Source organism: Ranitomeya variabilis, chromosome 7, assembly GCF_051348905.1.
Source record: "Ranitomeya variabilis isolate aRanVar5 chromosome 7, aRanVar5.hap1, whole genome shotgun sequence".
Lineage (NCBI taxonomy): Eukaryota > Metazoa > Chordata > Amphibia > Anura > Dendrobatidae > Ranitomeya > Ranitomeya variabilis.
In genome coordinates, this window is record NC_135238.1 from 152,678,750 (window position 1) to 152,705,240 (window position 26,491).

The 26,491-nt window shown below is 45.9% G+C and overlaps 1 protein-coding gene across 2 annotated transcripts in view; it reads left to right on the plus strand.

Moving 5' to 3' along the window:
- HAUS1 (HAUS augmin like complex subunit 1) overlaps positions 1–26,491 on the plus strand; it is an 85,945-nt gene that overhangs the window by 15,203 nt on the left and 44,251 nt on the right. For both annotated transcript variants that reach the window (XM_077272087.1, XM_077272086.1), the window contains exon 2: positions 23,343–23,514. In XM_077272087.1, the coding sequence (XP_077128202.1) occupies positions 23,343–23,514 (172 nt within the window). The remainder of the gene's footprint in view (positions 1–23,342; positions 23,515–26,491) is intronic.

Genomic DNA, 26,491 nt, shown 5'->3' on the forward strand with positions numbered 1-26,491 from the left:
CAGCAGGGGCCTGGTCGCTGCTACGTGTCAAACATAGCGAGATCGCTACTGAGGTCGCTGTGGCGTCACAAAACTTGTGACTCAGCAGCGATCTCGCTAGCGACCTCGCTTAGTGTGACGGGGGCTTTAGAATTCCTGCAAAATGGGATTAGAGATTGGTTTGGCCACAAATACCTTGAAAGTCCATGTAGCAGCGTTAGGTGCTTTCTTCAACTATGATTTGGCAGGGAATCTGTGCTTTTCCAGGTTCATCAAGGCAGCCGGTAGATTAAGGCCTCTCCCTGTAAAAATTACCCCTCAGTGGGATTTAAATTTGGTCCTTAAAGCATTGACTAATCCTCCCTTTTAACCTTTGGCGGATGTCCCATTAAAAATCTTATCCTTTAAAACTTCCCTGCTTGTCGCTCTCACCTCTGCACGTAGAGTTAGTGACATACAGGCTCTATCCGCTAACCCCCCTTTCACTCAATTTCTGGATGATAGGGTCGTTCTAAAAACTGATCCGGCGTATCTCCCAAAAGTAGCATCCTGATTCCATAGGACACAAGAGAGATCTCTTCCCTCCTTTTGTCCTAACCCTAAAAACAAGGAGGAAGAGTCCCTTCATACATTGGATGTTAGGAGATGCCTGATGCATTACATAGAAGCCACCAGAGAGAGTAGGGAGGATGGCTCTCTTTTTGTGTACTTTCAGGGTCCCCGGAAGGGGAAGAAAGCCTCCAAGGGCACCCTGGCAAGTTAGATCACGGACGCCATCAGCCTGTCATACTCATCAAGTGGGGTACCCGTCCCAGGAAATATCAAGGCGCACTCAACGAGAGCAGTAGCGACCTCTTTGGTGGAGAAGGCCGGAGCTTCAATTGATCAGATATGTAGAGCTGCTACCTGGTCTTCACCGTCCACATTCTATAAGCACTATAGATTGGACCTTATTTCCTCTTCGGACATTACCTGTGGTAAAAGGGTTCTGGAAGCGGTGGTCCCTCCCTAATGTACTATCTCTGCAATTCTCTCCGTGGTGCCGTCATGGGCGTCAGAGAAAAATATAGTTCTTACCGATAACGGTATTTCTCTGAGCCCATGACGGCACCCGTACATTCCCTCCCTTCACTTATGGGTGTGCACATTAATATAGTGCCTTATGCTAATTGTCTAAATAGCCACGCGGTATCTCCGTTAAGTCTTCAAGTAATGTTAAAATCAAGACTCTATTCCTTAGTCTCCCATCGTTCTCTAGTAAACAACTGATGCGGGAGAGAGGTACAGCCTTTTTATCTGTAGGTTTCCTGTCCTTGGTGGGCGGATCCCCTCTCTCCGTGGTGCCGTCATGGGCTCAGAGAAACACCGTTATCGGTAAGAACTATATTTTTCTAAAAAATATCTGTAGATTCTGCAGGCAAAAAACTAGTAATAATAAAATATACACGGTATACAATATTATTTTTTTTTTAACTTAAGCATATGTATCAAATAGTAGAAAAAATAACGCAGCACTCACCGGCACCGTGGTCAGGAATCTTCTTTATTGCAACATGAAAAAGTACAGCTTCACGGCACGGGGGAGTAACGGAGTGAGAGGCATGTGAGGCAGGACGACGGCCGTTTCACGCTAATCCATAGCGCTTCTACGGGTCCATCAAGCGCTATGGATTAGCGTGAAACGGCCGTTGTCCTGCCTCACATGCCTCTCACTCCGTTACTCCCCCGTGCCGTGAAGCTGTACTTTTTCATGTTGCAATAAAGAAGATTCCTGACCACGGTGCCGGTGAGTGCTGCGTTATTTTTTCTACTATTTGCTATTTGAGACTGTTTTATTCTAACGCTAGCACCTCCGTTGTCACACGCTTGGGTTTTACCATACACCCTGGATATCCTCTACCAGTGAGTTGTGCCACTTTCTTTTTTTCTTTGGACTCAGTTTAAGCATATGTATATTGGTCTAAAAACATTTTTTATTATTGAGAAAATATATATATATATATAACGGGCAAATATGTCTATAAGGAACAACTATAATTAAAGGGTAGGTGACACCAGTTTTCTTGCAGTTTGCTTTTTTGTGAAATGAAGCTTAAAATAGTAATAAAAATGTATTAATGCAATGTTTGCACTGTTTGCAAACATTTCTATATGAAAAATCTACTATATAATTGTCTAAGGGTCACTTCCGTCTTTGTCTGTCTGTCAAGGAAATCCCAAGTCGCTGATTGGCCGCGACCAATCAGCGACGGGCACAGTCCGGCCGCGAAATGGCCGCTCCATACTCCATATATGCCTATGCAGCATCAATAGTAAAAAGATCTAATGTTAAAAAAAAAATAAAAAATCGTGATATACTTACCTTCCGTCGCCTTTCCCACTGCTCCTCGCGACGCTCCGGGCCATGCATTGCGGTATCGCGAGATGACGTAGCGCTCTCGCGAGACCGCTACGTCATCATCTTGCGAGACCGCAATGCATTCTTAGGACCGGAACTTCGCGAGGAGCATCGCTGAACGCCTCGCCTGGATCCAGGGGCCGCCGGAGGGTGAGTATATAACTTTTTTTTATTTTAATTTTATATTTTATTTTTTTAACGGGGATATGGTGCCCACACTGCTACATAGTACTTGGGCTGTGTTATATACTGCGTGACTGCTACATACTGCGTGGGCAGTGTTATATACTGCGTGGGCAGTGTTATATACTGCGTGGGCAGTGTTATATACTAAGTGGCTGTGCTATATCCTAAGTGGCTGCTATATATATATATATATATATATATATATATATATATATATATATATATACATACATACATACATACATACATACATACATACATACATACATACATACATACATACATACATACATACATACATACATATTCTAGAATACCCGATGCGTTAGAATCGGGCCACCATCTAGTATTATATATTTTCTCTGACGGCACCACGGAGAGAGGGGATCCGCCCACCAAGGACAGGAAACCTACAGATAAAAAGGCGGTACCTCTCTCCTGCATCAGTTGGTTTCCTGTCCTTGATGGGAGACCTACAGATCACCTCCGTCAGAGGAAAAGTTCTTCGTAGGAGTCCGGGGCCAATCAGCCGATCCAGGCAGCGGGGGCCCCCCTGCCTCGGTTAGATGTGGTGACCCGAAGCGCCACCGCTAGGGGCTGGTAGGCCTTTTAGGGTGCGCGGAGAGAGGTGGCAGGAGCCGCCTCTCTAAGAAGTCTTACCAGCAGCAGCCGTGTCCAAAAGTCCGCTCTATGGATAGGAGCAATGTGGCTCCCTGGCGTCAGTCTGCAGCCTGAGCTCCCGAGAGTCCCCGAGGAGTCAGCGTTAGTAAGTGCGCCGCCATCTTGCTTCATCTGCGCCCGCGCGAGGAACGGATGTATTTAAGCAGCAGGGGCTTGCGTGCGCACAAGCGCTGCGATCCCCGCCTAGTGCCGGCGTCGCCGCTGGAGGAATGCGCAGGCGCGGGAGTTCGTGCCCGGGCGATCTGCGCAGGTGCGGGATTCCACGCGCAGGGCGAACTGCGCATGCGGGAAAAAAAAAAAATGGCGCCTTCCACCGCTATTTTAAGTGGAGCGTCTGGGGGCAAAAGCGCTTCTGAAATGGGAGTCTGGCCAATGCTCACCAGTGAGCGATATGGAGCAGGTATCTCCCCTTCCCAGGGCGTCTCCACAACCAACGCCGCAGCAGGAGAAGCGACGGACCCAGAAAGGCCAAGGCTCTACCGGAGGGCGTTCTGGATCGCTACACAGCAAAGAGTCCAGCATTGCGTCCGGCTCTAAGAACACGGATCGTGCCCAACCGGTATTTATGGGTCCATAAGGTGGTGAGTGATCTCCGTGAATGTTAGCGATAGTGAGAATCTATCTTTGTGTCTTTTACCATAGGGGAAGAAAAGCACAAGTAAAACTAAACATGTCATATGTGCCCTATGCAAAGAAGATCTTCCATCTTCATGGGACAAAAGACTTTGCAGTGTTTGCATTCAGCAGACTGTGTCAGAAGGCCTTCCCGAGTTTGCGGCAGATCTCAAAAACCTGATTAAAGTCCAGGTAGAGGAAACCTTTAAATCCCTCAAAGGTGGGAGAAAGAGAAGGAAGACTAAACATAGATCTCCATCTCCTGAATCGGGTGATTCAGGGGAAGATACGGATTCAGACTCGGCTAATTCTTCATCCTCATCTTCATCTTCCTCAGGGGGCCGTAGCTGCTTTCCCATAGAAGAAACTGATAGCCGTGTTAAAGCCGTTAGGAACACTATGGGGCTGGCAGATCCTCACCCCAAAAAATCCGTCCAAGACATAATGTTCGGAGGGCTTGACCAGAAAAAGAGAAGGGCCTTTCCTCTCAATGAAAAAATTCAATCTTTGATCAAAAAAGAGTGGAAAAAGCCTGTGAGAAAATCACTACTCACTCCAAAAAAGAAATATCCATTCGATGACCAGTCCTGTTCCTTCTGGGATAAGGCCCCTAAACTGGACGTGGCAATCGCCAAAGCATCCAAAAAATATGCCCTTCCGTTTGAGGACATTGGGGTTTTGAAAGACCCAATGGACAAAAAAGCAGATGGGTTCCTCAGAGGTTCATGGGAAGCGGCTGGTGGAGGCCTTAAACCAGCAGTCGCTGCCGCTTGTACATCCCGCTCCCTGATGGTTTGGCTAGACCAATTGGAAAGCCAACTCAAAAACAGGTCTTCCCGAGACTCAATGCTAAAAATGTTGCCCGTTATGCGGGGAGCTGCCGCCTTCTTGGCTGACGCCTCGGCGGACTCAATCAAGTTATCCGCTAGGTCGGCGGTGTTTTCTAATGCCGCAAGGCGGGCTCTCTGGCTAAAATGTTGGCCTGGGGACCTCCAGACCAAGTCTAAATTATGTATAATTCCCTGTGAAGGAGAGTTCCTATTCGGGCCCACTCTAGATGACATACTAGAAAAAGCAGGGGATAAAAAGAAATCTTTCCCCGCCCTGGGCTTCCCTTCATACAGAAGGCCCTTTCGGAGCAAGAGGTTCTTCCGAAGGAAGCCGGGGAAAAACCAGGATAGGTGGGAAGACAAGCGAAACAAAAACAAGGGTTTCATCTTCAACAAAACCCCTAACGACAATAAAAAACCCGCACAATAAAGGCTTGCCCCAGGTGGGGGGAAGACTTGCCCTCTTCGCCTCAGCCTGGGAAAAGATTACCAACAGTCCTTGGGTGTTGAACATAGTAAAGTCCGGTCTAAAATTGAAATTTCAGAAACCCCCTCACCCCTCATTCAGGACGACTTCTCTAAGATCTTCAAAGGAAGAGCAGCTGGCATTAGAAAAAGAAGTCATAGGACTGGTAAACAAAGGGGTTCTCATGGAAGTTCCCCTACAAGAAAGAGGTCTAGGGTGCTACTCCCCTCTGTTCCTGAGGAAGAAGCTGGACGGCTCATTCAGAACTATTGTGAACTAAAAGAGTTAAACAAATTTCTAGAAATCCAGCCGTTCAAGATGGAGACAATAAAGACCTCAATAAAGATGCTGTTTCCACTGTGTTTTATGGTAGTCCTGGATTTAAGGGACGCCTACTATCACGTCCCTATTCACAAAGATTATCAGAAATTCCTCAGAATAGCGGTCCATATAAAGGGGGTGGTATACCATTTTCAATTCTTAGCCCTACCCTTCGGGTTGGCTATAGCTCCGCGGGTCTTCACAAAAATAGTGGCGGAGGTAATGGCTCACCTGAGGGAGAAAGATACCCTGATAGTACCTTACCTCGACGACTTTTTGATAATAGGCTCCTCTCCACAACACTGCGAGGAACAGCTAAAAACAATCAGACATTCCCTGGAAGAACTAGGTTGGTTAATAAACCTAAAGAAATCCAGATTGTTACCATGCCAGATCCAAGAGTACCTGGGTCTCACTCTGGACTCGATAAAACAAGAATGTCGCCTTCCAGGGGAAAAAATCCAAAACATCATAAATCTGGTATCCAGAAGGCGAGACAATCCCTCCTTAACACTGCGCCAAGCGATGTCCCTCCTGGGATCCATGACGGCCTGCATCCCGGCAGTCCAATGGGCTCACTTACACTCAAGGGAACTTCAATGGCCAATCTTGTCAGAGGAAGTTTCTCTAAAAGGGAATTTAGAAGGTCAGCTCGTTTTGTCACTAAACACAATTCGGTCTCTGGGCTGGTGGACATCACTAAGCAATCTTTCTCAGGGAATCCCGTGGGTGACTCCTGTATCTCGGATGGTGACAACAGACGCAAGTCCCAGCGGGTGGGGGGCTCACCTCAACGACCTGTTAGCTCAGGGGGATTGGGCTCCATATCTGAAAAAGGCATCCTCCAATATGAAAGAACTGTTGGCGGTCAAATTTGCACTCTTAGAGTTCCTGGGGCCCCTTCGGTCTCACCACGTCAGAATTATGTCAGACAACAAGGTGGTGATAGCATATCTGAATCACCAAGGGGGTACCCGTTCTCGGAGTCTGATGGAGATAACCAGCTCAATCTTCCACATAGCCGAAAGCAACTTTCAATCTCTTTCGGGCCTGCACATAAAGGGCGTAGACAATTTCAGAGCAGACTACTTAAGTCGCTCCCGCCTGAAACAAGGGGAGTGGGAGCTAAATCAGTTAGTGTTCAATCAAATCGCGGTAAAATGGGGCTCACCAAGCATAGACCTCTTCGCAAACCATCTGAACAAAAAAGTGAACACCTTTTGCTCCATAACTCCGTGGGGGAACCCTGTTTCCCTGGATGCGTTCCTAATACCGTGGAACCATCAACTAGCGTATGCATTTCCCCCCATTGCTCTGATTCCAGCTGTGCTGAGGAAGATTCGGGAGGACGGGGCCCACATAGTCTTAATAGCCTCGTTCTGGCCGAAGAGGCCTTGGTTTTCCTGGATGAGGAGAATGTCCATCTCCGATCCATGGGTTCTGCCTTATCTCCCGAACCTTCTCTCCCAAGGCCCAGTTCATCATCCTCAGGTGGCAAGTTTGCACTTGACAGCTTGGCATTTGAAAGGGAGCTACTAGAAAACAGAGGGTTTTCCCCGGGGCTAGTTTCTACATTGTTACAAAGTAGGAAGCCCGTTACAACCAGACAGTACGGGAAAATTTGGAAAAAATTTCTCTCATCTTCAGGCTCCAAAATTGGGGAGGGTGTCCCTCTTAATGCCATTCTGGAGTTTCTGCAAAAGGGATTAGAGTTGGGTCTGGCCACAAACACCTTAAAGGTGCACGTAGCGGCTCTAGGAGCTCTGTTTAACTATGACCTAGCAGGGAACCGGTGGATATCTAGATTCATCAAAGCAGCCGGTAGGTCAAGGCCCCTACCCGTGAAATCTACCCCTCAGTGGGATTTAAATTTAGTTCTTAGGGCGTTATCCAAACCTCCCTTTGAACCATTATCAGATGCTTCAGTAAAAATCTTATCCTTAAAAACTTCCCTGCTAGTTGCACTCACGTCCGCACGTAGGGTCAGTGATATCCAAGCCCTTTCCGCCAACCCCCCGTTTACTCAAATCCTGGATGATAGGGTCATCCTAAAAACTGACCCTGCATATCTCCCAAAAGTGGCATCCCGTTTTCACAGAACTCAGGAAATATCACTGCCCTCTTTCTGTCCTAACCCCAAAAACAAAGAGGAAGAGGCATTACATACATTAGATGTAAGGAGATGTCTGATACGTTACATAGAGGCCACTAGGGAGAGTAGGGAGGATTCCTCTCTCTTTGTGTGTTTCCAGGGTCCCCGGAAGGGGAAGAAAGCATCTAAAGGTACCCTGGCAAGATGGATTACAGAAGCCATCAGCCTGTCATACTCAGCGAGTGGCGTACCCTTCCCGGGAAATATCAAGGCACACTCGACAAGGGCAGTGGCAACCTCTTGGGCGGAGAAGGCCGGAGCTTCTATTGAGCAGATATGTAAAGCTGCTACCTGGTCTTCACCGTCCACCTTCTATAGGCACTATAGATTGGACCTTACCTCCTCTTCAGACCTTACTTTTGGTAAAAGGGTTCTGGAAGCAGTGGTCCCTCCCTAATGTACAAATCTCTGCAATTCTCTCCGTGGTGCCGTCATGGGCGTCAGAGAAAATAGTAGTTACTCACCGATAACGGTGTTTCTCTGAGCCCATGACGGCACCCGTACATTCCCTCCCTTCACTTCCTGGGTGTGCACATCATTATAGTGCCTTATGTTAATAGGATAATAGTCACGCGGTATCTCATGATAAGTATTTAGATAATGTTAAAGCAAGTCTCTGTTCATAGTCTCCCATCGTTCTCTAGTAAACAACTGATGCAGGAGAGAGGTACCGCCTTTTTATCTGTAGGTTTCCTGTCCTTGGTGGGCGGATCCCCTCTCTCCGTGGTGCCATCATGGGCTCAGAGAAACACCGTTATCGGTGAGTAACTACTATTTTCTTACATATATATTTACCACTAGGTGGAGCATTTTCTGTTTTAGACTTCAAGCAGCTATAGTAAGGCTACTTTCACACTAGCGTCGTACGACGCACGACGAATTGCGACGTACCGACGCAAGCAGTGAGTGCTGGTTTAGGCTACTTTCACACTTGCGTCGTGCACTGCACGTCGCAATGCGTCGTTGTGGCTAAAAAACGCATCCTGCAAAATTGCTTGCATGATGCGTTTTTTGTCCATAGACTAACATTAGCGACGCATTGCCACACGTCGCAACCATCGTGCGACGGTTGCGTCGGACCGTCGGCACCAAAAAATGTTGCATGTAACATTTTTTGGTGCGTCGTGTCTGCCATTTCCGACCGCGCATGCGCGGCCAGAACTCCGCCCCCTCCTCCCCGCACCTCACAATGGGGCAGCGGATGCGTTGAAAAACGGCATCCGCTGCCCCCGTTGTGCGGCGCTTTCACTGCTTGCGTCGGTACATCGCAACGACGCAATTCGTCGTGCGTTGTACGACGCTAGTGTGAAAGTAGCCTGAAAGCGCCGCACAACGGGGGCAGCGGATGCTGTTTTTCAACGCATCCGCTGCCCCATTGTGAGGTGCGGGGAAGAGGGGGCGGAATTCCGGCCGCGCATGCGCGGTTGGAAATGGCGGACATGACGCACCAAAAAACGTTACATGCAACATTTTTTGGTGCCGATGGTCCGACGCAACCGTCGCATGACGGTTGCGACGTGTGGCAATGCGTCGCTAATGTTAGTCTATGGACAAAAAATGCATCCTGCAAGCAATTTTGCAGGATGCGTTTTTTAGCCACAACGACGCATTGCGACGTGCAGTGCACGATGCAAATGTGAAAGTAGCCTAAGGCTACGTGCACACGTTCAGGATTTCTTGCAGAAATTTCCTGAGCAAAACCGGACATTTTCTGCAAGAAATCCGCATGCGTTTTTTTCACGTTTTTTTGTGTTTTTGACGCGTTTTTTTCCGGAGCTTCCCATTGCATTAAATAGCGGGAAAAACGCGAAAAATCCGCAAAATTAATGAGCATGCTGCGTTTTTTACCGCGATGCGTTTTTCGTGGAAAAAAAACACATCTGCACAAAAATTGCGGAATGCATTGTAAATGATGGGATGCATAATGTATGTGTTTTTATGCGAAAAAACGTGAAAAATCCGCAACGTGTGCACACAGCCTTAGACTTACCAGCTTTACTGTTAGCAGCAAAGTTTGGGACGTAACTGCTGATATCACCATTTCCTTCCCCTTTTGGGTGGTCTAGTATCTCTGGGGCAGAATGAAGAGTAGCATCATAGGGCGGCGCTATTTTGTGGGAGACTGCCCTGTGATCTGTTATCACCAGCAGTTAAGGCTGAGTCACACATAACGATATCGTTAACGATATCGTTGCAACGTCACGCTTTTGGTGACGTAGCCAACGATCCCGCTAACGATCTCGTTATGTGTGACAGCGACCAACGATCAGGCCCCTGCTGGGAGATCGTTGGTCGATGGGAATGATCAGGACCTTTTTTTGGTCTCTGATCACCCGCTGTCATCGCTGGATCAGCGTGTGTGACGCCGAACCAGCGATGTGTTCACTTGTAACCAGGGTAAATATCGGGTTACTAAGCGCAGGACCGCGCTTAGTAACCCGATATTTACCCTGGTTACCATTGTAAAAGTAAAAAAAACCAGTACATACTCACATTCTGATGTTTGTCACGTCCCCTGGCGTCCACAGGGTTAAAACTGCTTTCGGCAAGAGCGCTGCTAATATGCACGTGCTGCTGCCGAGAGCTTCCCTGCACTGACTGTGTCAGCGCCGGCCGTAAAGCAGAGCACAGCGGTGACGTCACCGCTGTTACTGCCGGCGCTGACACATTCAGTGCACGCCGGCGGGGGACATGACAGACATCAGAATGTGAGTATGTAGTGTTTTTTTTTTTTTTTTTTTTTTTTTTTTTACTTTTACAATGGTAACCAGGGTAAATAAATGTCTGTGTGACAGCTCCCCAACAACCATACAACGACTTACCAACGATCACGGCCAGGTCGTATCGCTGGTCGTGATCGTTGGTAAGTCGTTTAGTGTAACGGTACCTTTACTGTTTTTCTCTCTCCCATCAGTCTCTCTCACCCAGATGACATGATTCTCTCACCTCCCTCCACAATGCCTTCACTGCAGCTTCTTATCTTAGGAAGGGATGAATCACAGAGCAGCTGACAGCTCCTGTTCCAATAATGGTACTGTTCCTCGTTGATGTCTCTGCTATTCTGCCCATGCTTTTCTCCTGCATTTTACTGCTGTCAGCCCTCAATCTAGGATCTGTTCTGTTGGAAGCAGTACTTCTTATGTTAGCAGATCCAAGGGCTTCATGAATATGGCAGCAGAACACTCCCACTACTGTGAATTGTGCAGCCCACAGATGCATGCCCAGTTCACAGCAGTGACTGCTCCATTACAATAGATGGGATCAGCAGCAGTCTGTTATGTCCTATGTTCATGGGGTGCCTTATGATGACACTGATAGTGTCATGCTGCTGCTGTGAAAACAAGACTTCGGCCCCCAGTACCTTCTTTAAACTCCTATAACACATGAAATATGTTTCAAATGCATTCAAAATTTGGTTCTAACAGCATGTTATGCTACATTACATTGATTTATTAATGATCTACAAACGCGGTACCTTCCCTTTAAGTTGTTCATTCAAACCATGGGGAGACCATGTATCAAAACGAAAAATCCATCTTGATTCCCTTTGTAGGGTGTTTTTATCAAGGTCACCCCCTCTTTTTGGTCATTTAACGTTATCAATACCCATGAACTTAATTACTTTCAAGTTTCTACAGTGGGTGCTGTTGACATGTCTCACTAAAAATGTCTTTAATATCAGATGTCCCCTAAGTGTTCCCCCACCCACTTCCTAAATTCCCTTATCGTTTTACCAACGTACGAGGGCGTTCATTAAAGATTTCCCCTGACCCACTTCCTGTGGACTTAGAGCAATGAAACCTGGCACAGTTATTAGTCCTTCTCTACATAGGTGCCACCTAGGTACACACAATTCTCCCATCTCTTTAAGCAACTGTAAACACCTCGCTTGTAGAAGTCGACAGGTTGCTCCAAAGCCACATTGTGACTTCAGAAATATGAGTCTCATCATCTGGAAAATGCTTGCCCTTCAAAAATAACTTCTATTTGGAAACAAGTGGAAGTCTGATGGTGCGAGGCCAGGTGAATTAGGGGGATGCGGTAGAATTTCAAAGCCACAGGAGCATGCTTCCATTTGGGCAACGTGAGTTGTCAACTGGTGCATTGTCTTGCAGAAGGCAGACACCTTTTGTGAGCATGTCATGTCTCTTCGTTTTACTGGCCTCCTGCAATTTCCTTAACCGTGAAGCATAGGATGCTCCAGTGATCATGGTACCCTTTGCTAGGAAATCCATCAATACTACTCCGTGATGGTTCCAAAATACTATGAGCAAGACCTTGCCTGCTGAGGGTTGGGCACGTGCTTTCTTTAGAGGCGGTGAGTCATGATGCTTCCATTGCATTGACTGTACTTTAGGCTACTTTCACACTAGCGTCATGCACTGCACATCGCTATGCGTCGTTTTGTAGAAAAAACGCATCCTGCAAAAGTGCTTGCAGGATGCGTTTTTTTTCTCCATAGACTTGCATTAGCGACGCAGTGCGACGCATTGCCACACGTCGCAACCATCATGCGACGGTTGCGTCGGACCGTCGTCACCAAAAAACGTTGCATGTAACGTTTTTTGGTGCGTCATGACCGTCTTTTCTGACCGTGCATGCGTGGCCGGAACTCCGCCCCCGCCTCCCCGCACATCACTATGGGGCAGCGGATGCGTTGTTAAACTGCATCCGCTGCCACCGTTGTGCGGCGCTATCACAGTATGCGTCGGTACGTCGCATTGCGATGTGCGTCGTACGACGCTAATGTGAAAGTAGCCTTAGTCTCAGGATCATAATGATGGACCCAGCTTTCATCCTGTGTGATCAATCTGTTGACAAAGTCCTCCTGGTTTCCATAGCACATTGTCAATAGAGCCTGAGAACTTTTGACTCGTTCCTTCTTCTGGAAAGGTGTGAGCAGCTGGGGAACCCAGCAACCGGATACCTTATGCATGTGAAGATGGTCTTGGATCGTTTTTTCCACGGACCCCACACAAATCTTGACATTTTGGGCTAGATGGCGAATCGTTACGTTACGTGGCGATTTTCCCAAATGGTGACCTCCCCTGTGTTCATCAATAGCATAGTGGGGTTGCCCTGGAAAAGGAGCAGTTTGCACCGAAGTCTGACCACATTTGAATTGACGATGCCAGTACTTGACTACATCACATGACGCGGAATCATCACCATAAACCTCATTCATCACATCGAACATCTCCTTTGGTGTGCGGCCTTTCAAGTAAAGGAACTTGATGACTGCTCTATTCCACTGGGTCCATTATCAAACCTCGCACCACTTAAGCACCTGTAAAATCAAGACTGTTATCCGTTCTGAGTTGCAAATTGGCATGTAACCTATAGAGACTTATATCAATAGACATATATAGCTTCAGCATCCTGTGATAAATAGACGTGGTCAGGGAAAATATTTAATGAAAACCCCTCGTATGTTTTGCCACAGCAGCAAGTAACTTTAGAAATGATTCCTTTGGTTTTGAAGTTATTTAAATCTTTCACTTGGAACCGTTCACCAGTAAAATCATTATAAAATTGTTTGCCTGCTTGGATAAAATCAGAGGCCACACACATGCCACACTTGAAGGAGCCACTAGGTTTCATGGGTAGCCAGGTTTGGGCCACCGGTGGTTGTGTAAAGTGGCTGAGTACTACTGTCACCAATTGATTTACTCCTCCGGTACGTAATCTGAGGGGAGACTCCAATAACTTTTGTAATGTTCTCGTCCATCTGGAGTATACTCCAGTGTTTTTTCAAAATCTCTCACATACGGTGCTCTATTGTCAAAACTAGATATGAGGCTGATGGATTTGTCTATACACAATGTTCCAAATTATTATGCAAATGATATTTTTCTCAGATTTTCCTAAATGGCCGGTGCAAATGACAGTCAGTCTAATAAGTCATCACCCGTTAGAGTATACATCGAATTTTATTGAAGAAACCTTCCAATGATAACAGTATAATCTCCGAAATGAATAAAAACTCAAAATGCACTGTTCCAAATTATTAGGCACAGTAGAATCTCTAAACATTTCATATGTTTTAAAGAACTGAAAATGCTCATTTGTGGAATTTGCAGCATTAGGAGGACACATTCACTGAACAAAAAAATGATTTAACTCCAAAACATCCTAACAGGCCAAGTTACATGTTACCATAGGACCCCTTCTTTGATATCACCATCACAATTCTTGCATCCATTGAACTTGTGAGTTTTTGGAGAGTTTCTGCTTGTATTTCTTTGCATGAAGTCAGAATAGCATCCCATAGCTGCTGTTTTGATGTGAACTGCCTCCCACCCTCATAGATCTTTTGCTTGATCATACTCCAAAGGTTCTCTATAGGGTTGAGGTCAGGTGAAGATGGTGGCCACACCACTCTTTTTATGCCCATATCAGCCAATGACTCAGAGGTATTCTTTGCAGCATGAGATGGTGCATTGTCATGCGTGAAGATGATTTTGCTCCTGAAGGCACGTTTCTGTTTTTCATGGAAGAAAGTTGTCAGTCAGAAACTCTATATACTTTGCAGAGGTAATTTTCACACCTTCAGGAACCTTAAAGGGCCCTACCAGCTGTTTCCCCATGATTCCAGCCCAAAACATGACTCCTCCACCTCTTTGCTGACGTCGCATCCTTGTTGGGACATGGTGGCCATCCACCAGCCATCCACTACTTTATCCATCTGGACCATCCAGGGTTGCTCGACACTCACCAGTAAACAAGACTGTTTGAAAATTGGTCCTCATGTATGTCTGGGCCCACTGCAACCATTTCTGCTTGTGAACACTGTTTGGGGGTGGCCAAATAGTAGGTTTATGCACCACAGCAAGCCTTTGAAGGATCCTACACCTTGAGGTTCGAGGGACTCCAGAGGCACCAGCAGCTTCAAATAACTGTTTGCTGCTTTGTAATGGTATTTTCCCAGGACGTCCCTCCTGACAGCACCACCAGGAGGTTGTCCTTCATATCCTTGATAGAGACCATAAACACAGAAGAGGTTAAATAGCCCCTCCCCACCTCCACCCTTCAGTGTTTTTCCTGTCCCTATCAGGGACAGATGCAGGAAGAGGAGCACAGATGTGCGAAGATCCGTTTTACCTGGGCTCCAGCTCCTCCAGCGGGGGTTGGGGCAGCGGGTGAGGTATGCCCACAATAGTGCTGATACCACGAGAGGTCCCTCAGCGTTCGGTAGACCAGGGCTCCCGTGTGCAGCCACATTCCCTCCGTGGACCCTGGGCTGCAGCTGCTGTGTGGCGCCCTCTCGGCGGGCGTCCTCGATGCTCATTCCGGCGATACGGCGCCACTGCAGGTGGCTGAGAAGTTGCCGCTCGCCGGGTCAGCGTCTCCCTCCAGAGCAGCGCCATGACACCGGAAGTCGCGTGGTGACTTCCGGGGGTGGCACTGAATGGGCCGGCAGGCGCTCCTGGAGGGGGCGCGGTGTATGAGCAGAGATCCAAGACCAGGGTGCGTTCCATGCGGTGCATGTGCTGTCAGAAGCGACGGCAGGATCCAGATGAGCAGCAGCTGTGATCGGAAGGAGGACGATTCAGATGTCTTGAAGGCGGGTAAGACTGACTATTTAAGACAGACAGCTGACAGGACACACTGACCCAGTAACATGGAGAGTGTTAGCCGTCCTGACGTCCAGTCCGAATCTCCCTTGGACCACGTGAGTGAGCTACGATAGCATCTTCCAAGCCAGTCTATATACATTAGCTATAGGACCTTCCTTTCCGTATCTTTTAGGATAAGGAAACGTCTAAGTGCTCCACAACAGCATTCAAAAGAAGATCTAATAAGTGCCTTATGTGCCACGAAACTTCCAGACACATACGAAAAAAAGCTGTGCGAGTCATGCATCGCCAAGCTGCTCAAACAGGAGCAATCATCCTTATTGGATAATATACGCACCATGATCAGAGAGGAGGTGCACGCCGCTATAGCCACTACTGAACCAGTCCAGGTCCCCTCCCCTTAGAGACCCAGATGGAACATGGATCCGAGCTCTGAGGAAGGAGAAGTATCGGGCTACTCTGATCTAGATTCAATAGAAGGCATATCTTCCTCTGTACTCTCCGGTGACCGGAAGAGAGATCTATTTCTTCTGAAGACACGGACACTCTATTGCAGGCAGTCCGAAACACCATGAAAGTGGAAGAAACCACAGAGCCAATGACAGTCCAGGATGAAATGTTCAGAGGACTTAGAGCTCGAAGAGATAAGGTCTTCCCCATGAATAATCACATATCGGCAATGATATTAGAGGAATGGGAAGATGTGGGGAAGAAACTTATAGTCCCAAAGGACTTTAAATTCCGACTTCCCTTTAAGGCTACTTTCACACTTGTGTCGGTGTGGGTCAGTCGCTGTGCGTCGGGCCGATGTACCGACGTACGTTGTGAAATTTCTGCACGACGTGGGCAGCAGATACAGTTTTTCAAGTCCGGGGAGGAGGGGGCGGAGTTTCAGCTGCGCATGCGCGGTAGAAAATGGCGGACGCGACGGACAAACAAACGTTCACTTGAACTTTTTTTTTGTGACGACGGTCCGCCAAAACACGACCGAGCCGTCGCACGACGGATGCGACGTGTGGCCATCCGTCGCTAATACAAGTCTATGGGCAAAAAACGCATCCTGCTAGCACATTTGCAGGATCCGTTTTTTGCCCAAAACGACGGATTGCGATGTATCTGAAAATACGGAAGTGTGAAAGAGGCCTAATCCGGAGGATACTAAAATGTGGGAAACAGTTCCAAAAATTGACAGACGAGTAGCCAGTGTAGAAGAAAACAGCCATCCCATTCGAGGGTTCCTCAGGCCTTAAGGATCCCATGGACAGGAGAGCGGAAGATCTCCTTAAAAAATCATGGGAAGCCTCAGCAGCAATTATAAAGGCCAATGTAGCTGCGACCTCAGTAGCAAGGTCAATGTATATATGGGTTGAAGAGTTGGAAACCCAAATAAAAAATAAAACTCGAAGAAATATTAAAATCCTTACCACTGCTTTAGATGGCAACTGATTTTATGGCAGATGCCTTGGCGGAGTCAGTCCGCTTTGCGGCCAGGGACAATGCATTGTCTAATGCGGCAAGGCGTGCGTTATGGTTAAGATCATGGTCTGGAGACACTCAATCCAAAAATAAACTGTGTTCAATTCCATTTTCTGGTCTCCATGTATTTGGCCCGGTATTGGATGATTTACTGGACAAAGCATCCGATAAGAAGGGCTTCCCAGAACAGAAACAAAAGAAAATGCCAGTGTTTCGCAAGCCCTGATTCAATCCCAGGCAGGATTATAGTGGCAGGGGTAAAACTGGAAGATGGAGCTACCCTAAAGGAGGCAGGGGTAGAGGCTCCTTTCGTGAACAAGGGACCAGGTAAGGTAAACAATGACGTAAGGCGCATCGGAAGAAGACTTCAACGGTTCAGGGAAGGATGGCAGGGTATTACCCAAAACCGTTTGATACTTCAAACAGTCTCTCAGGGATACAAAATAAAATTTACTCAAAAATCCCCCAGAAGATATTGTCTGACCCGCAGCCAATCTCCAGAGGTCCATCGAAGACTTTTAGAAGACATACAAGAACTCAGATAGAAGCCATAGTTCCGGTACCCCTGTCGGAACAATTCCAGGGCCACTATTCCAGTCTCTTTTCAATAAAAAAAGTCAGGAGGCGAATACCGGACCATAATAAACTTAAAACCACTGAACCAGTGGGTCCTTTACGAGTGCTTCAAAATGGAGACCATCAGACCTGTCATACCATTAATAAAGAATGATTCGGTAATGTGCACAATAGATCTCAAAAGCGCATATTATCATGTGCCCATTCATCCTATACACCAAAAATACCTCTAAAAATACAAAAACCTATAAAAGACCGAGGGAAAATTCTTCATTTCCAGTTCCAGTGTCTGCCGTGTCTGCCATTCGGACTATCATCAGCTCTGAGAATCTTTACAAAACCTTCTTGGGGGTCCTTCTGGACTCAGGACAAGAGTATTCATTTCTTCCAGCTCACAAACAACTAGCTGTCTCACGAGAGGCTCAAATATTTGGGAAAAAAGCAGTACATCACTATCAGGAAAGCCATGAGACTACTGGGTCTGATGACCTCATGTATTCTGTGTGTCCAGTGGAGCCAGTTCCACTCAAGGCCATTACAGCGAGACATACTCGCCAGATGGGACGGAAAACAGACGTCATTGGACGACAAGATATCCTTAACCATAGAAGAAAGACGCTCCCTGTCCTGGTGGGTCAATATCCCAAATCTGCAGCAGGGCAAACCTTGGCGGGTGTCTCCATGCATAAATATAACGACGGACGCAAGTCTCAGCGGCTGGGAAGACAACATAAATGGTCGTTATCTTCAGGGAACATGGCCCTCATGGATAAGCAACAGCTCCTCAAACTTCAGAGAACTCAGAGCAGTTTGGGAAGCGCTGAGCAGGTCTCAGCAACAGCTCAACGACCTTTACGTCAGAATATTCTCCGACAACTCAACTACGGTCTCTTTCATCCTACATCAGGGAGGTCCAAGACACTGTCCTCTTCAGGACCTAACAAACATCATATTCTCTTGGGCAGAGCTCAACGTAAAATCCCTAACTGCGGTACATCTGACAGGCGAAAGAAATCAGATTTTCTCAGCAGAAAGAAGATCCAACCCACAGAGTGGGCCTTAAATCAAGAAGTCTTTCTACATCTTACCGACACCTGGGGCTTCCCAGAGATAGACTTATTCGCTTCAAAGATAAACGCAAAAACAAGACGCTTCTTTTCGCTGAATCCTGGAGACAACCCGGCAGCCGTGGATGCCTTAGCACAGAATTGGGATATGGAACTGGCTTATGCCTTCCCTCCACTGCCCTTAATTCCAAGAGTTCTACGGAAGATTCAGGAAAGTCTGACGACAGTTATCCTAATAGTGCTTTTTTTTTTGCCCAGGAGAAGCTGGTTTCCGGTACTGAATCAGATGGCAGTAGAAGATCCAATCATTCTACCACTACAGCGAGATCTCCTAACGCAGGGCCCTCTTGTCCATCACAATTTAGAGTTCCTGCAGCTTTCAGCCTGGATCCTTAGAAAGAAATGCTAAAATCAAGAGATCGCTCAGAATCGGTTATATCTACCTTACAAAAGAGTAGAAAGCCAGTCACTTCAGCTATATATCTTAAAGTCTGGAAAAATTCTTCTCATATTGTACAGGCCCAATTTCCCTTAAACAGGGACCTGATATTCCTCAAATCTTAGATTTTCTTCAGGCCGGCTTTGACAAAGGTCTAAAGCCCAGTACTTTAAAAGTACAAATCTCGGCTCTGAGCTCCTTCTTGGATTACCCGCTGGCAGAACACCCTTGGGTGGTAAGGTTTATCAGAAGCCACTCAACGGATTAGACCTACAATACTTAGCTCCGTCCCTCCTTGGGACCTAAATTTAGTTCTAAATAACTTACGGGAAAATCCTTACAAACCCCTAGACCAGGCAAATCTCAGAACGGTAACATTTAAAACAGTGTTTCTGGTGGCAATAACCTCAGCCAGACGCATAGGGGAGATTCAGGCCCTTTCCATAAAAGACCCATATCTAAAGATACAAGACGACTGTATCATTCTCAAGCTAAATCCGGCCTTCCTTCCAAAAGTAGTAACTGACTTTCATAAGAGCCAGGAAATAATATTGCCCATCTTCTGTCAGGACTATAAAAACGAAAAAGAACGTACACACCATTCGTTGTATATTAAGAGAACAGTCCTACAATACCTGAAACTCACAGAAGTTGTGGAGACTAGATTCAAATCTCTTCGTACAGATGGCAGGGAAAAATAAAGGAAGGAAGGCATCAAAAGCCACCTTAGCTAGGTGGATAAAACTAGCTATTTCCACAGCATATACCTCGGCAGGAAAAATTCAATCGGAAGGCCTTAAGGCTCATTCGCTAAGAGCAGTCTCGGCTTCTTGGGCAGAGTGCGCAGGGGCTTCTATGGATCAGTTGCAGGGCCGCAACTTGGTCCAAAATAGATACCTTCTGTAAACATTACAAACTGGACGTTCTGTCAAACCAACAGATGGCCTTTGGGAGGAAAGTCCTCCAAGCAGTAATCCCGCCCTAATAGGAGTTATTTGGTACTTCTCCTGGTGGTGCTGTCAGGAGGGACGTCCTGGGAAAGTAGGAATTAATCCTACGGGTAATGTAATTTCCAGGTGTACATCCTGACAGCACCCCTTATATTCCCTCCCGTATATTTCCTATCTGATGTGATATAAACATTTGTAATGGAAATTTAATAAAATAGCGTTGAATCCATCCTGGTGTGGTACTTGGAAAAGACACTGAAGGGTGGAGGTGGGGAGAGGCTATTTAACCTCTTCTGTGTTTCCGGTCCCTATCAAGGATATGAAGGACAACCTCCTGGTGGTGCTGTCAGGATGGACTCCTGGAAATTACATTACAGGTAGGACTAATTCCTACTTTGGCAGCTGCTCTCTTAATCCAATGAATTTGTCTGGCAGATACCTTCCTCATTATGCCTTAATCTGCATGAACTCTGTTTGTGCTCTATTTCAGTCACAAATCTCTTCACAGTATGATGATCACTCTTACGTTTTTGTGAAATATCTAATGTTTTCATACCTTGCACTATTTAACGCTTTTCAGCAGAAGAGAGATCCTTTTTATTTCCCATATTGCTTGAAACCTGTGGCCTGCTTAATAATGTCGAACATCATTTTTAAGTAGTTTTCCTTTAATTAGAATCACCTGGAAAACTAATTATCACATGTCTTTAAGATTGATTTCAGTGATCCATTGAGCCCTGAGACACTATACCATCCATGAGTTTATTTGAAAAACAAAACAATTAAATCTTTGACGCTTAAATCCAATTTGCATAATAATTTGGAACACGGTGTATTGGTGGTTTTGTACCTGGGCACCAACAATTCCCCTCTCTCCCCGTCCCTGTGCGTAGTGGAAAGTCTCCATAAGCACCAGCTCAGGGTAACCCCTCATAAAGGAACCTCTGTTGAAGATCATCACATGGAAGCCTGGAATCTGTCATATCCAAGCGAATGCTTTTCAACCTGAGATATTGGTCTTTGGGGATGCCCTTTTTTGAGATTAGATATTTTGACTCTGTTAAATATGCTTATTTTGCACATTTATTTAATCAGGACTATTCACCAGGTGCGTTACTCTTAAATAAAAAATATTTTCATAAAAAATGTAGTGGCTTATTGAATTGTCCACAGAATAACCACATTGCAGCAAAACCTAAAAATAGATGAAATAGTTACGAACAGATTGTCCATTTGTAAATATCAGCGCTTGTTACTCATCGTTTCTGAGATGTAGTAGAAGTCATCTTTCTTTCATGGAGTAGAATCATGGCTACCAGCGGTTCCTTCCTTGTGTGACTTGTCTGACGTCCATGGAGAATGATGGTGAAGACAGGAGGTGACCCCCACGTGACAGCCCCACACCCTCCTAAGAGACGTTATTTATATGTCCCACAGACCACGTGTTCCCTCTATATGGTGTTAACTTATACTCTGAGCTATATATACATAAATAGCTTTTGTAATGTCAGCGAGAGGCAATGTGTTCAGTACAGAATTGAGAATATGAATAATTCAATTAATAATTAATATTTAACAGACTCTCCCATCTTTAATAATGATTTGGTAGATGTTTCTTTGTGATAAATGGAAGTATTCTCCCTCCCTGACTAATCCAGATGTCGAGAAAGGATAGTGTTTTTATATCAATCTTGTGTGTAAAACAAAGACAGATATCATTCCTGTTAAGTGAGTGGACAAAAGATTGGAAGGTGTCCTTTGTACCCCTCCACAAAACACAAACCTCATCAATATATCTTATCCATAAGTCTATGAGCATATGGGCATAGCTGGGGGCACATGGGCTGCACATGAGCTGGTGATGGATTTTGAGATCATAGTTAAAGACCTTATTAGTTAATAGAAAGTCGAGGAGGGTTAACACCAACTCATTGTGTGGTGCACACTGGCGACCCCTATCTCCGAGAGAATGTTTGATGTTCTTGATGCCAGTCATGTGGGATTGATGAATAGAGTGCCTCAATATCAATACTGGCTAGCATGACGGGTTCAATCAGAATACCTTCAAGTTTTCAAAGGAGATCCATTGTATGTGTGAGGCGAGCATGCTCACAAAGGGTTTAAGGATGTGGTCAAGATAGATGCCAACATTGTGACCCACACTCCCAATGCCTGACACTATGGGTCTTCACTTAAAAGGTACATATCCCTTATTCAGTTTTGGCAAAGCATAAAAAGTGACCATGACTGGGTGCCGAGGGAGGAGAAATGAAAACTCTTCTTGACTGATCAAGTTGTCAGTCTTAGCCCTTTTAAAGGGAATCTGTCACCCGAAAAATTGTATACGAGCGAAGTCCACCGGCATCAGGGGCTTATCTACAGCATTCTGGAATGCTGTAGATAAGCCCCCGATGTAACCTTAAAGAGGAGAAATAAAGGTTACATTATACTCACCCAGGGGCGGTCCCGGTCCTATGGGCGTTGTGGTCCAGTCCAGCGCCTCCTATCTTCATACGATGACGTCCTCGTCGTCTTGCCGCGGCTCCAGCGCAGGCGTATTTGGTCTGCCGTGTTGAGGCGCAGAGCAAAGTACTGCAGTGCGCAGGCGCCGGGCCTCTGACCTTTCCCGGCGCCTGCACACTGTTCATAGACATGTTTGGCTGTGACGTGAGACGGCCAGAGCTCACTGCGCCTGCACCAGACATTACTACACAGCGCAGGCGCCGGATTTCATGCGAAAACAGCGCGGAGGGGGCGGCGCCCAGCGCCCCTGAACATTTGAGTGACGGCAGTTTGGCGTTTCAAGCAGGGGGGTGAGGACCTGCCTCCCTGGCCAAAGACAGGTATTTTCGAGAACTTATAAAACGCTTTATTTTGGGAATACATGCACAAAAAACTAAAAGAGCCACCTTGTTAGAAAGCCGCATCACTGCTGCACAAGGTGGCTCTTTTAGTTTATAAAGGCTTGAGGGGGTGACAGTGGCCCTTTAAAAAAGTTGCACCAATTTCCAACACCTGTAGTGTCTCCATTTTTCAATATCTCAAGGTGGGTGAGGGCTTAAATTTTTTTTTTTTTTTTTAATTTTTATTTTTTTTAATAGAGCACTCGTGTTAAATACAAGTGAACAAATGATGAACAATAACTAAAAAAAAAAAAAAAACAATGGGAAGGAAAAATAGAAAAACCTAAGGGCATATGCACACGTTGCAGATTTGCCTGTGGAATTTTCTGTTCAGATTCTTCCTCTCTTGCCAGAAAACGCAGGTGCGTTTTTGATGCGTTTTTTTTCTGCAGATTTGTACGCGTTTTTGAAAGCTAAAAGATCTATTATTGAACAAAAAAAAAGAATTGTGACATCATTTCTTGTCCAAGCTCTTCATATTCATACTCAATTGAAGAATAATGTTTACACAGACAGATCTCTAGATTTATCTGTATATCTATCCATCTATCTATAGATATAGCTATCTATCGACACACACACAGCCACAGCTCAGCCCCCTATCCATATTAGATTTTGGCTCTGTATTCACCAACATCAAGCAGAAATCTTAAAAATGTCACAAAATGAAAAGTTGAATAATCCTTTGTTGAAGGGAGCATGAACTTTCCTTTTGTATTTTGTTAGGTCGTAACGTGGATGACAAAAATCTTTGGGAACAGGTTGGTGCCCTACGAGGTGAATTTCCGCACGATGGAGCTGCTGTATCAACTGGCGGAGTGGAATGAAATGCGCAATAAAGATTTATCCCTTGTCCTGGAGGATCATAAACTGAAGGCTGTTGAGATAGGAGCTGAAGGTGACCATGGCAGGTTATATGTGTACATCGGTGGAAGAGTTGTCTCCTTCCTCCATAGATATGGAGATGACAATCTGTGGGAGACAGGACACAGAATGGGTGTTTGGTTCAGCCAGGCTAAATCTTCCAATTCTGACCACTGTCAATTTGAGGGAATAACTCTGGAATGCTTCAACGGATCCTTCTGATTCTGAGATTTTTTTTTCGTGGCACATTGTACTTCATGGTGGTCGTAAATTTAGGTCAATATTTTTTACGTTTAATTGTGAAAATATCTCAAATTTGGCAAAAATTTCACAATTTTCAAACTTGTCATTTTTGTTATCTTAAACTTTTTTGGTCTCCTTGAGACATCTATGGTTGTTGATGCCGGATTGCTGTGAGCGCTATCCTGTAATCGGTGCTCATAGCAACGCTGTAACTGTGCTATATAGGGGCAATCTAAGCATCTCCTCTATGTAGCAGAGCCAATCAAGTTGTGCCAGCTTATAGCCTCCCATGGAGGATATTGAAGCATGGCAAAAGTAAAAAAAAATAAAAATAAAAATATAAAAAAAAAAAATTAAGCTCAAATCACCTCCCTTTCGCCCCATTCAAAATATAACAATAAAAAAAAATCAAACCTACATATATTTGGTATTGCTACCTTCAGAATCGCTCGATCTATCAATTAAAAAAAAAAGAAAAAAGGATTAACATGATCGCCAAACAGCGTAGCGAGGAAAAAATTAAAAACACCAGATTTACCATTTTTTTTGGTCACCGTGACATTGCATTAAAATGCAATAACGGGCTATCAAAAGAACATATCTGCATCAAAATGGTATCATTAAAAACGTCAGCTCGGCACGCAAAAAAATAAGCTCTCACCCAACCCCAGATTACGAAAAAGAGGCGCTACGAGTCTCAGAAAATGGCTATATATATTTTTTTTTTTATAAGATGGGGTCCGTCTTATTGTCCGAATTTAAGATCTCTTACCTGAGGGCAGGCAGTGGCAGAGCAGGGTCACAGGAAGCATGGTGGTGACAGAGGTGAGGTGATGCTGAGGTGCGGTGGGCAGAACGGCGTGCACTGGAGCAGGGTCCCATCCTGCTTAGGTGGGCGACGCCATGGCCTGGTGTCCATGGGGAGGTTGCGGCAGTGCTGTGGTGGCGGCAGATGTGCAGTCACTTCCTCAGGTGGTGGTGGACAGGGTCCCTTCCACATTTGAGGTGACGCCGCGGCCCGGTATTGAAGGAGAGCAGCAGAGCTGGGTGAGTCACAGTTTTCCCGGTGGTGGCGGCGGCCATCTTCCTGAGGCCGCGCGTGCGCAGATTCAGTACTCTGCTTCCCAGGGCTTCAGGAAAGAGGCCGCGCGTGCGCAGATGGAGATCGCGGCGGCCATTTTCCTGAAGCCGAGATCTCAATCTGCGAACTCGGCTTAAGGAAAATGGCCGCCGTGATCTCAATCTGCACACGCGTGGCCTCCCGCGTCCATTTTCCTGAAGCCCCAAGAAGCAGAAAACTCAATCTGCGCACGCGTGGCCTCAGGAAGATGGCCGCCGCCACCGGGAAAACTAACTCACCCTGCTCTCCTTCAATACCGGGCCGCGGCGTCACCGCAAATGTGGAAGGGGCCCTGCTCACGCCATACCGCTCACCGCACGACATCATCCCCGCACCTCTGTCGCCGCCACAATGCCGGTAAGCCTGCGTTCCAACTATAAGACGCACCCCCCATTTTCCTCACAATTTTTTTGGGGAAAAAATGCGTCTTATAGTCGGAAAAATACGATATATATATATATATATTACAGTGGTGTTCAAAAGTCCTGCATAGGATAAATTGATTTTTCAAGTTTTAAACGTTTTCTGTCGAATATCTTTGATGCTAATATGACATATTATATATGGTTTTGTTCAGAATACAACTTTGCATTCTCTCGCTGTAATATTTTTAGCTTTTGAAGCAGTTTTGCCTGAAATTATTGCAACAATATGGGAATTGAAAGCACAACTAAATATTGTACAGCTTCAGATCAAAAATTAGCCAATCACAGATGAGGTTCTTGTGACCAATCATAACCTGGATATGGCAGCCAATCACATTGCATCACATCTGCTGCTTTGTTTGTTTGTTTTATCTGTTGGTCTATCTAGTGAATCATACTGTAGAGTTTTATGAAGGGAGCCTTCAGATTTTTGTCAGCGGAGGATCGTGTGCGAGTTGTGGTGCTACATGAAGAGGATTATACTGGCCCCAAGATCGCAAGGAAGGTCGGCTGTAATCAGAGTACAGTCGTAAGAATTTAGCAGAAACATAAGCAGCTTGGAATTACCCAGGACAGGCCCAGATCTGGTCGGCCCAGAAAGTCAACTAAAAGGGAAGATAGAGTACTGATAAGAACATCCCTTGCCAATCGAAAGCTCACCTCTCCTCAGCTTCTGCGAGAATGGCAAGAAAAGTGCAATATTGAGGTAGCAACATCAACTGTTAGGAAAAGATGTTTCGAAGCAGGATTGAGAGGGTGCAAGGCCCGAAAGAAGCCATTGATGACAGCCATACAAAGACAAAGGCGAAAACTGTGGGCATTGAAATATTTAAAATGGAGGAAGGAGGAGTGGGAAAAAGTACTGTTTAGTGATGAAAGCACTTTTTGCATTTTAGGAAATGATGGCAGGTCTTATGTGAGAAGGTTCCCACATGAAGAGTACAAGCCAGAGTGTTTGAGCTTCTCTGTGAAACATCCGATGAAAGTAATGGTCTGGGGCTGTATGGCAGCCAATGGTGTTGGAAGAACAAGGTGGCTACTATTGACTGGCCAGCTCAGTCCCCGGACCTCAATCCAATTGAAAATTTGTGGCACAAGGTATCATTAGAGATATCTAGAAAACAGCCAAGGACCAAGAGTGAGTTGATTGAGGCTCTGATACAGGCCTGGAACCACATCATCACTCGTGAACATCTGCAGAAGCTTGTTCACTCAATGCCACA